This window comes from Falco peregrinus, chromosome 10, assembly GCF_023634155.1.
Source record: "Falco peregrinus isolate bFalPer1 chromosome 10, bFalPer1.pri, whole genome shotgun sequence".
Classification (NCBI taxonomy): Eukaryota; Metazoa; Chordata; class Aves; order Falconiformes; family Falconidae; genus Falco; species Falco peregrinus.
Genome location: NC_073730.1, coordinates 32,015,889 through 32,028,679, shown reverse-complemented (window position 1 = coordinate 32,028,679; position 12,791 = coordinate 32,015,889). Strand labels below are relative to the sequence as shown.

The 12,791-nt window shown below is 42.3% G+C and overlaps 1 protein-coding gene across 4 annotated transcripts in view; it reads right to left on the bottom strand.

Moving 5' to 3' along the window:
* PATJ (PATJ crumbs cell polarity complex component) overlaps window positions 1–12,791 on the bottom strand; it is a 157,139-nt gene that overhangs the window by 100,425 nt on the left and 43,923 nt on the right. For all 4 annotated transcript variants that reach the window (XM_055815167.1, XM_055815169.1, XM_055815168.1 and 1 more), the window contains exons 18-19: window positions 1,652–1,861; window positions 638–757 (exon numbers count right to left, since the gene is read on the bottom strand). In XM_055815167.1, coding sequence (XP_055671142.1) covers window positions 638–757; window positions 1,652–1,861 — 330 coding nt within the window. The remainder of the gene's footprint in view (window positions 1–637; window positions 758–1,651; window positions 1,862–12,791) is intronic.

Genomic DNA, 12,791 nt, shown 5'->3' with positions numbered 1-12,791 from the left:
ATGCTTGCAAACAGATGAAAATTCAAAAACATCCACATCTGTCTCACTCTACACAAGTCAGGCAATAATATTTGCCATACTATTACCCTGGTATCTGATTTTCTCACTACCTTTAGTTGCCTCATCGTCCCACAATAAACAGAACTATTTCTCAGAAAATAAGAAAGAGGAGATTTGAAAATGAGAGTGAAGAAATCACTAAGACCACATAGGAAGTCTATGAAGAACAGATTTCAAGCTTGCCTTATGCACTAGACTACTTTCTTGTTCTGCTTCATTATAATAAATTGTATTCTCCTTCCATACCTTACCTTCTTCGCAAAGCTGAACCAACTACTTATGACTAATAATAACATAACATTACTATTTCATATCCAAGGTAACCCAAGGTATTTTAATGACAAACTAAATTTGATAAGGCAGACTGGGAACTGCATTGGTAAGCACTATGCATATGTTTACTGTTCACAATACAATTACTATACAGTTAGCTGTAAAAAGTGGTTTTCAGAGGGAATCCACCTTGAAGTCTATCCAACACATAAATCTTCTCTGAAGGACATACTATTCGTTTTACTTTAAAACATCATTAGCTCTCCAGATAAACTTCAGCTGATCCAAAAGAGTAACCAAATACCTGTGGTGCTTCAAGTATTATTGAGAAATTAATATTATCTATTGGTTCTGGAGATCCAGGGCTAGTTTTAATGTTGCTGGAATCCACACTGTGCATGTTCTCCTCCCCTTTGCTTTCTCCCTAGAAAGACAATTGAAATGATGAGTAAGGAAAACAAACAAGAGAATTCCCACATTTTTCAATGAACCCCAAGGGAGAGGAAGAAACAGCCTTTAGAAAAAAGATGGGAAGAAGATACAGAATTATAAAAAAGGGAAGTCATAAATGGAGGAGAGGAACACAACAGAGATATTAGTACAGATATAGTAGAAAATAAAGAGATATGTAGGAAAGAAAGACAAATACAAAGATATGAACAATGAAATACCACTTCTTTAGAAAAGGAAGGAATACATTTAACAGCTTTCCTACATTCCTATTTCACCACTCCCCTACCACTTTGAATTACAAGCACTTTCTATTAGATGACGCTTTAATTAATTTTGCCTGAGTGCCCTTGATGAACAATACTGCAGTGTTCTCTAGTAAACTACTGTCTGTTCCAAAGCCCTGATTCTAGAAAAAGGAAATTCTACTTGAATTTACAGTCTTGACTTCAAACAGATTAAGTTTCTTTGATGTCAGTGGAGCTCAAGCAAGCACTCAGCAGTGTCTTACAGTGAAATGGACTTCAGCACATATTTAACCGATTTCCTGAATTGCTCAAACCATGTTACACCTACGTATAGGGCCAGTGCGCATAGGTTTGCCCAGACATGTCTTCTGATTCCATGTGGATGTTCTTTCAGAAGGAACCTGAGAACACTGGTTTTCCAGTCAGACCTTTTGGACATTGAGGTGCCTATTTCCCATCTAGCAAGAATTTCTGGACATGTATAGGAACTTAATTGCTTTCCACACGCATACATACTTCTACCCTGGATTTTTGCCCCCACCCCCCACCCCCTGCAAATACAACCACCCAGTATACACGTCATAGAATAAAACAGAAAAAAAGTTAAAGTCAGTCCTTACCACCAAAGGCTTGCAGATTCCAAGAGAAACTGTACCTGGGGGCACAGATTTCAACACTTCCACTGCCTCTGCTAAAGTGGCGCTGTCCAAATATTTCTCATTTACAAACACCAAGCGGTCACCTGGTAAAAGCTCACCCCCACGTTCGGCTACTCCGCCTGCCACCAAAGAGCTGATCACAATGGCTGTTCTTGTTGGATCTAAGGGATCCTGAAAAAAAAATATTTAAAAAAGTCTAAGCCCCTAGAAAGATGATGTTTAAATTGAGTATGTAAAAGCACGTTCATCACCTAATGCTGCAAACTGAAGCTTGCTGAGATGTTCAAAAGTACTGCCAAGGCTTACAGTTTACAAAAAGAAAGGTTTGCAGTAGGAGGATATTCTTTCACTTGCCTAAACCATTCAGAAATTTTAAGATCCGAAAGCTGACTGATACCTGCCTGCCCTCTTCTTACATAGACAGAAACAGCCAGGCCAACCTGCAAATAGAAAAACAACACTGGCACTCTTCCACAAGCCTCCATCCGGCCTGTTATGTGCTAATGTTACATAAAATAACCATTCTGCATGCCATTCAAGAGCTTCATAGGAGCAAAATTGATGTTAAAAAAAAATCACTGCAAGAGTGGAAATCTAATTGAAAATATTATTAAATTAAAATTAAAAATTGAACCCAAAACATTCAAGAAAAAGTAGTATACATTTGCTATATTACTGCAGTTTTCTCAAGTGTTCTTGCTTTGTCAAATCTGCATGACAACTCATGAAAGACATTTACTCCACACATGAAGCTTCCTTGACAAACAATACAGGGGACAGCAAGGGAAGATTAAGATTATTACTGAAGACAAGGAACACACTGAGGAATGTGAAGTGGAAGAAAATATACACAATGGAGAGGCTGCAATCTGACACAAAGATAGTGACTTCACTTACATTTTTTTCCCCAGTATTAGCCTTTGTGTTGTGTCACGTACCATTTCTATCATGCATTCAGCCATTTAAGTATTTATCCTCAATCCAATGAAATGATCATAAGATATTATATAGTGGCAGAAAGATACACAAACCAAATTTATGGGGCTTTTTTGTTTCCTTGTTGTCTTTTTAAGATTAGAATTAGCCTTTTGCCCCCTTGCTACAGGCTCATAAAGTTCAGAAATGCTTCTTGTATGCACTGTGTCTTCAAACGCATAATCAAGTACTGTTTTTCCCTCAGGACTTGCATCTTATGCAGTGCACGGGATGGATTAAAAAAAGGGGCAAAAATCAAATCACAAAGACCACCATGAATTCAGCAGAGTTAATTTGAAAACAGGAATGCTTTTTTAACTCTTTATTTTTATATAACTATACAATGCTTTCCAAGGGAACATGTTTTTTTAAGGTACGTGCAAACATATGAGGCAATGAATATAGTATCTGTAAATGGCTGAAATTAGAGAACTGCAATTACAGTTCAGCAGGAAGAGCCATGCTGAAACGGAATTCAAGTAAATACATATTAGTAATAATTCTCTCTTGTTCTACTGCTTAATCCTGCCATTTTATAATCTTCCCAAACACTGGGTATCCACACTGTACAGAAGAGGCTTCCTTGCAAGTATCATGTCTTGATAATCAAGCCCAGCAACCTCCCTCCGCTGCGCAATGGTGTTCTGCCTACTGAACCTGTGCCAATATGCTTGGGCTGTCTGACTGTTTATGCTCAAACCTGCCTCACACAATGCCAAGGGGAAAGGATTTCATTTATTTCAAATAGCAAGCTACCCATGTTCTGCATACGCTTTGGAAATTTTTAGAAACAAAACAAATACTAACGCAGAAAGTCCAGAAGAAGAATCCAAAGGATTCCAAGATGTAAAAGAAGAGGTTTCGCTTTAAGAGCATTGAATTTTGAAAACATAAAGTTAACTGCTGCCCTTTGCATAGAGAATCAGCTCTGCCTGCCCTTGCCGACAAAACCATGTGCCTAACCGACCTGATGACAGCTGACCACAGAACAAACAATCCTTTTGACACGGAGTTTTAGGATGGTTTTAATTTTTGGGTTTGCTCCAATGCAAAATAAAAATAATCTTTTGGACTTCTTCGCAAAATCACGATTGTGTTGAGACAGCCATTTTTGAGCAAGCAAGGCACCGCTCACGTAAGGAAGGCTTTGCTAATAGAACTAAACCAGCAAGTTTTCCTGTCATGGGTTCATATTGCCATGGCAAGCAAGGTTTATGCTGGGTCCCTAAATGGGTGAACGCTCTCTCAGCAAAACTACACCTTTGCTGACACAACAGCTTTTGTAATATGACTTCTGCTGGCTTAGTTATACCGATAAAAATGAACAAAACAACACCAGCACTCATCCTTACTGATGCAGATAAGCTGTCAAAAATTTGCAAGTGAATGATTAGCCCAGTAGTTAAGTGCCGGCTGAGAAAATGGGAGAATCAAGTTCAAATCCCTGCTCTGTCTGATCCAAAGTCATTATTTTTTTCATTCCAGACCAGAACCGCTTAGGTAGGACATGGAAACCTCAACATTAGCTTCTTCTATGTAGATATTCAAGGTCAGTGGCTTAACTACCACATTTCGGATGAGAAACAGTCCTGTTTCAACTTAAGTTTTTACTGATACAAAAACATTTTGGCTTCAATAAATCATTATGTTTTGGAAAGAGATAATTTAGGTGAAGAAGTGTTCCAACACAATTTAATCCTCATGTTAGAAATGTAGATTAGAGTTCCTGCAAACATACAAAGTTTCTATTGAGAACAGCACTGTTACCGTCGCTGCTTCACCACATGTACAAGTGTTAGCCGTGTATTGGAATTGCTTCACGAAGAGCTGCAGCAGAAATCTTACAAAAAGGAGCCCATATTAAAAAAAGTTGATCAGGCAAACACAAAGCAGGGGTTATAATTACACTGCTGTTTTCAAGCAGAGGGAGCTATTGCACAGGAAGAGAAGAGCAATATAAACTACACAGTAACAGGGCTAAGCCAGTAACTCGAGCAGTGCTGTAAAACCCTGAGTGTTTGTTATCAGTGACTGCAAATCACAATGCGATTGCCACAAGGAATGCAACGAAAGCTGCATGCAAAGGTACAGACCTACTGAATTTCAAGGTGTAATCATCAAGAAGTACTCTCTATAATTTAACATGAGAGTGATTGTAACTGTGGATTGCAGCGTGCTTTCTTTAACAAAACAAAAGGAACAATGTTTTTTTTTTTAAATCTTGCCTTACAATCTACACTCAAACTGAAATGCACCCCAAAGAACACCACCTGCTAAAACAGGCCAGCAAACACTGAATTCACATTCACATCTTGTAAATTGTGAGTGCAACTGGACCATGTGGGTTGCTGTCTTTTTTTTTGAAAGCAAGCAGTGCTAGCAGCAGGCTGAAAAGCAGATTCTTACCTTCTACACTAACTGCAAAAGGCCAGTTGACTCCCACAGTGCCCTGACGGACTTCAGGGCCACCTTCATGTTAACAGACCAGCCAGAGCCATTCGAGGTTACTAAACATCACTAGCTGTGACTGCACACCCACCCTAAGGCTCTTGATTCATTTTACTTGGCTCACATTAAGCCAGGTAATAGTGATTTTTAGTCACTAGCAGTCAGGACCAGATTTCAGTTTTTCCTTTAAAGTGAAAGACTCATTTATGTGGATGGAGTTTACAGGCTAGGAAGAAACTCCCTCCCCAAACCCAGAGCTAAGATATTGTTGTAATGGTACTTGACTAGAATATAGAAGTGACTCAACTTCACTAGTTCAAGAAATTATTACATGACTTTGCATTACAGCAGAGGGAGTCTGCACAGGACAGCGCCATGCAATTTGGTCACCTGAAAATGGGTATGAACTAGGCTCGGTATATTTAAAGACAAACTTTTAACCTCAGTTTGCCGAAGGATTCCTTTACACAAATGAATAATTTATGAACAATGAGGAAAGGAATCAGACTGAGAAGTAAGGCTATCAGGAGACAAAACCCTTTAACTCACAATCACTGGCACAAATTCTTTTGCTAAGAAAGAACTGAATGTAAAAACTCTGCCGCTTGTATAAGCGATGAAAACTGACCACTGCCATGCACCAGCAGCAGCCCAGGATGCTGGCCTCCAGGTAACCCTTTGAGGAACTAGTATGTCGTAGCTGTTGTCTTTTCCTTTGTGCTCAAGCCAGCCATAGAGTATACGAACTTGTTTAAAACAGTCACAATTTATTCATACTTAGCACACCATATATTTAACTATGTTGAACCATAGGCTTTCCCTTCCCCCCTACTGCTCCTCATCTAAATCCACAAATGTTTCCTGGAGTCCAGGTGTCAAATTTTTCTTCTTATTTTCAGAGTCTCATTTGTTCTGGATTCATTTAACAGTGCAAAGTCAAGCAGGGGCCACTGCAGTTGCTGCCTCTGGGATCCCTGGATTCAGAGCAGTATGAAGCCTCTTAAAAACCTGAGCTCTGCTAAAATATTAAGAGTCCCAGGAGCACCACGTTAACAGAGTACTACGTGCAATGCTGCTGGAGCGCGTAACTTTATTGTGGCTTCAAGTGAGGGATTCAAACTTGCCATGGGCACCCAAGATTCACACTGCTGGCTATCAGAGGTCCTTAGAAAGCAAATCTCGAAATACAACCAACACAGCTTACCTCTGTCCATCACACTGGAAAGTTAAAATGGTAACAACCGACTGATTCTTTCCCCGTCCTTACCAAAATGTGAGGTTTCCGCAGCAGCCAAGAGAGGGCACTCCAGGCCAGCCCAGCTCCCGCACTACCGGAGGCGTTTCAAGCTCTGACAAGTCCATCCCCATCTGTACAGCCCTCGCTATGCGCAGAGGATGAGGAGCAGCCTGTCCTATGCAGTAGACTGTAGCTATAATTCGATTGGATGTAAGCAGCTACCACGTTTTCTGGGGTTTTGTTTGTGTTTTCCTTTTTTAAAGGCTCATATGAAAATGTAAGACAAAGCTGCGGGTGACTGACATTTACTGTGCAAAGTCACTCTCACTTACTTACAGGCTATATTAGTTTTGGCATCACTTAAGATCTAAATTCAGCTAGCCTGACTTCCTAGAATATTTTAGCTTTCTTCAAGCAACAAACTGCACACTGCCACAAAAACACTCCTCTGAAAACACACATCAAAAATAGCATGGTAAAGGATCCCAAAAGAAACACTTTGAAACTTTTTTCCTGTACCAATTTTGATTTATCTGAACAATTTTACAAGTGCCAATTTGTATACTGCAGGTTTTTGCGAGAGAGCCAAAACAAACACATGTTAGAGCTCAGAGGTCAGAGCAATCCCGCTTCATTACATTTTGCATGGGACCACTTCCAGGTCTAACATACATATCCATATTTAAAACTCTTCAGTTTGCAAGTGAATAAGATACCAGACTCAAAGACTCTTAAAACACAACACTGTAGCATACTGTATGAGGAACATACACTTGTCAACAACGTACAGGACTAAATGCATTTTAGGTTCATCTTACTGTTATGTAGAACAAAGGCAGAACTGTGCATGAAGTAATTTACCTGTGTGCTCAGTGTTGTGAAATTACTCAAAATACTCATCCATGCTCTCATTTTGTGAAGTACCACTCATTCCCTCCACATACACACCAACAATGCCGATAGGATGCAAGAGTCAAGAACAGTAAACAACTTGCAGACTTTTCAAAGGCACTAAGTACTTCCCCACAGAAATGGAAGAGAGGAAGAATCAGGTGTGAGTGAGGCCAAGTTCCCTCCTTAAGGCGGCCTCAACTTAGGATTGAGACTCAAGGTCCAAACCTTCTGTTCATTCGCGCCAATGTATTTACAGGAGTTGGCCGTAGGAACTGCCAAAGGTACTCTAAAGCCTGAAAAAACATCCCTGAGAAAGTGCTCAACTAGTTTTTGTTAGGTCCACTGCATGGGCAATCAAACTGAAATTCAAACCGTTTAAGACTTGTTTCTGCCTCTTCCACTCGTATTAGATTGCAGTCAGCAGAACTACTTAGGAAGACTACACAATGCACAGCCTCTGTCTGTACCAAAGAAATAAACTACAGGCTGATGTGCTGAAGTAATACAAACTTAAATACAGAACGTATTCAAGGAGGAACGCTGAACTTTCCTGTGATGTAAGGCAAAGCACTGGAAATAAAACATAAGTATTTATTGATCTGTAGTGAGGGAATAAAGCAATAAATTTCAGAAGCTCTAGTGTGCAGCCAGCATTAATCAAAACTTCTGTTGTGGGAAATGTCAGCAAAGAAACAGGAACTCACAAGGAAAGAAAAAACATAAACAAAATATATAGAACCACACCCAAAGGAGTATAGAGAACAGCAAAGTAAGAGTAGGTGGCACAATGGGTTTCCCAAACCAGGCTTTCATCATCTGCGATCTGAAATCATATCAGTCTTCTACAGCAAGAATGAACATGGTGGCCAGCAATTACTCAAACCCACATAGGTCTGGCAGAGCTGCCAAGTGCTACGCAGTCAATGTTCATCTGCTGCGGAAGAGGGATATGCAGCAGATAGTTGCAACAAAAGTGCCTCCAGGGAATGATCAAAAGAAAAAGATCTTACGCACTACTCCAATTCTCAAATAAAAAGATCAAAGATAGGCACTGACTACAGTAGTTTTGAAAGTGTCGCTGTGCAGTGGACTCAGGTGCACACCACTATCTTTTAATTTATCAAACTTCTCAATCAACCTAAGGTTTCATACGCCTTTCATATTTGCTCTCAACAGAGCTAAAGTCACAAGGATTACGTTCATTAGACTCTCTTAATATCTTACACTTTCAGACTTCCCAGCTCCAGAAAAAACACACTGAATGCTGACTACAGGGAAAAGCCGCAGAGATAAGAAAAAACCCTGAACTCATAAGGAAATGGAGGAAAGCCACTGTGTGATGAGATAAAGAAGGGATAGAGATGTGTGGGAATAAATAAAAAATACCAATGAGCCAAGGGAAAAAAAAGCATGAATGGTATCACCTACACAACCTACACATAGTAGTCCTAATGCACATTCTGGGTTTGATCAGCTTTCACATTCAAATAATCCCTGAACTAAAAATCCACCAATGCAGCAAGCACTTCACCAGTTCACTACACTGGCCTCAACACTGTTAACAGTCTGTGGAAGCGCAGTGTGTGTTTTCACACAAGCCAGAGCTCTCCTCTGCGTGGAGAGCTTGCATCTTAAACAGAAAACACATGAATTACAGAAGATTCATTACAGAAAAAGCTGCAGGAGAAAAGTGGGGAGACAGGGCAGGCTCTGGTTTTGCAACAAGGATCTGCAAACAGTGACTTGGCCCAAAGACAACTTGTAACAGCATGGATGGCAAAAAAGACGAGAAGGGTAGGCAAAAAGGTTGCAGAGTTTTAAGGCTGCTGCGAATCGCAGTGAGAACAGAAAAAAACCTCCAAGTGCAACAGCACTATTTGGATTTAGGGAGTAGCATCTTCCAGAAGGGTGAGGTATTAAGAAAACAGAATACCTCATAACTTGCATGAGTTTTCAGAATTCTTCATGCTTATCCATCAGCACAAACATGTACCTCAAATCTCATCGGTTCAGAACAGCAGATTTGGAGCTGTCTGGGTTGAGCTTTTACACGCCCATTGCTCCACTGTCTCCACATGCTCACTGAAAGAAAGCACTCAGTTGCACAGTTCCTTCTAGTCTCATCTACATTATCTTACCCTTGCTGAGATTTGCCAAGAGTTTAACAGAAAATCTAGCTCCAGTTTTGTCCCTTTAAATTCTCGCCTTCTCTTGCAGGCAGAAGACATCTGTGGAATAATAATGAATTTCTTTGGTTTGGGGTTTTTTGTTTTTATTAAAAGCTATTCTTCCTAGCAGGAAATGAAAAAGAACAACCAGATTGTAGAATTTGGGGGAATAGGGAAAACATTTCTAAAGGTTAATAATAATACTGCTTAGCATTTATTTCAAGGATATGCGACAAACCAAAGAAAAACAGATGTTCTCAGTAATGCTCCAATTCCTCTGCAAACTCAGGTATTGTCCAGAGCACTGGCTGTCACAGCTCACAAAAGACAGGAGGGCCACCCCTAGGATATGCCACTCCACTCTGTACCTGACAACAAAAGGAGGGCTAAGGAGAATCTCCATCCTTTATTGGATGCAGGGAGAAACATAGTAACAATGGACAAGGAAAAGGCTGAGGTACTTAACATCGCCTTTGCCTCAGCCTTTATCTGTAAGGCCAGTTGTTCTCCGGGTGCCCAGCCCCCTGAGCTGGAAGACAGGGACAGGGAGCAGAATGAAGCCCCCACAATCCAAGGGGAAATGGCCGGTGACCTGCCACACCACACAGACACACACCAGTCTCTGGGGCCAGACGGGATCCACCCCAGGGTGCTGAGGGAGCTGGCGGCAGCACTCACCGACCCAGCTTCCATCATTTATCAGCAGCCCCGGCCAACCGGGGAGGTCCCAGTTGACTGGAGGACAGCAAATATGATGCTCATCTACACAAAGGTCTGGGAGGAGGATCCAGGGAGCTACAGGCCTGTCAGCCTGACCTCGGTGCCGGGAGGGTTATGGAGCAGATCATCCCGAGTGCCACCCCACGGCACGTACGGAACCACCAGGTGATCAGCCCAGCCAGCGTGGGGTTATGAAGGCAGGTCCTGCCTGACCAACCTGATCTCCTTCTGTGACAAGGTGACCTGCTCAGTGGATGAGGAGAGGCTGTGGATGGTGTCTGCCTGCACTTCAGTAAAGCCCCTGGCACCATTTCCCACCGCATTCTCCTGTGAAACTGCCTGCTCATGGCTGGGACAGGCGTACTCTTCACAGGGTAAAAAAACTGGCTGGATGGCCAAGCCCAAAGCGCTGTAGTAAATGGAGTTACATCCTGCCGGCAGCTGGTCACAAGTGGTGTTCCCCAGGGCTCAGTGCTGGGGCCAGTCCCCTTTAATACCTTTAATGGCAATTTGGATGAGGGGATCAAGTGCACCCTCACTAAGTCTGCAAGTGACACGAAGTCGGGGCGGAGTGTTCATCTGCCAGAGGGTCGGCAGGCTCTGCAGAGGGATCTCAGCAGGCTGGATCAATGGGTCAAGGCCAATCATATGAGGTTCAACAAGATTCAGTGCTGGGTCCCACACCTGGATCACAACAGCCCCACACAGCACTACAGGCTTGGGGAAGAGTGGCTGGAAAGCTGCCCAGCAGGAAAGGACCTGGGAGTGCTGGTCGACAGTCAGCTGAACATCATCTGGCAGTGTGCCCAGGTGGCCAAGGCGGCCAGCGGCATCCTGGCTTGTACCAGAAACAGTGTGGCCAGCAGGACCAGGGCAGTGATCACCCCCCTGTACTCAGCACTGGTGAGGCTGCGCCTCAAATACTGCGTTCAGTTTTGGGCCCCTCATATTGGGAAGGTATGATACAAGGAAGATACTGAGGTGCTGAATGTATCCAAAGAAAGGCAGTGGAGCCGGAGAAGGGTTTAGAGCAAAAATGTTATGGGGAGCGGCTGAGGGAACTGGGGGTGTTTAGCCTGGAGAAAAGGAGGCTCAGGGGAGACCTTCTCACTCTCTACAGCTGCCTGAAAGGAGGCTGTAGCGAGGTGGGGTCAGTCTCTTCTCCCAGATAACAAGCAATAGAACAAGAGGCAATGGCCTCAAGTTGTGCCAGGGGAGGTTCAGAATGGATATTAGGAAAAATGTCTTCATCAAAAGGGTGGTCAAGCCCTGGAACAGGCTGCCCAGGGAAGGGGTGGAGTCCCCAACCCTGGAGGTACTTAAAAAACATGCAGATGTGGCACTTAGGGACATGGTTTAGTGGTGGACTTGGCAGTGCTGGGTTAACAGTTGGACTCAAGAGATCTTAAGGGTCTTTTCCAACTTAAATGATTTCCTGATTCTATGAAATGCCTCCTTAACTTCTCACTTCAAGTCAGACTGATGACCTCCCCCGCCGCTCAAGCCCAGCATCAGGGCATACTCAAGCCTTGGCATGGCTTCCTGCCTCCAAGTTCTCCAGCTTCTCTACCTCAGCAAGCTATTCCTGTGTACCTGTCTGTAACTCATGCTGAGATACACAGTCTCTTTGATTTCTTATTGAAGTGGTTTCTGGTCTCCCAATGCTTTTAGTACTACTGCACTGAGGTTTTGGAAACCACTAATCACAAACACCCTAGAAACTACCAGGAATGTGCTCAATTGCATTCACCAGCCCTTTGGTCCTGAAAAGTAGTATTTAAGCTGAACTCCAAGAGAATTTTTCAAAAAGCTACATTGAATTCAATTCATGACACACTATTAAGAATTATTTTACACATGAAGCAGCTTAATATGATTTAAAGGACACAGAACTTTCCCATAGGGGGAGAGAAGCAAATCCTCTGTGAGATGAGTACCAACACAGTTGGTACTGAGGCTTACAGAACTTTGATGTTAATGAATGTGGATGGGTTGTAGAGATGGGAGAAAAGCTGCCTTTATCACTTTTCCCAGTACCAAGCTGACAGCCATTGTAAAACTGGGTTTTAATACAGCTGTGCAGCTTTTGCCAGTAAGCCACAGGTTTCCATCACATGATCAGGTGAAAATGTGCTTAACAAGGATGTGAATATGCTTCTTTGTTCATAACAAACTTATCACAAGACAGACAAAGCTCAAATTATCACAACAGGGCAAACATTTAGCCAGCAACATGTCAAAGCATTCCAGCTTGCATCTTGCTGTTGAACTGACCAAGACAGACAAAAAATATAATCCAGCTGAATACCACCTTCTACAAATATGAAGTCAGTTTGCTTTTTTGTAACTCTACATCTGGAGCCTGTTTGTTTGGGGCATAAAGAAAAGAGGAAAGATATTTGGAGACACCTAAATTGCTTCCCTTCCTGCCGTGAAGGACTATGCAGTGATTGTTATAAGAGAAAACAATTCTTTCCCATGTTCCCTGGGAGAAGGACAAAACATAACCTGCTGAACGCGCAGCAAAAAAAGACTTCAGTTCAACTGCAATAAAAAATTGCTAATGATAAGAAAGATAAGTCCAGCAACAAGGCGGCTGTGGAGTCCCTATTGCTAGACTACAGTAAGAACCCCTTAAAGATTGACCCAGGCTCACGAA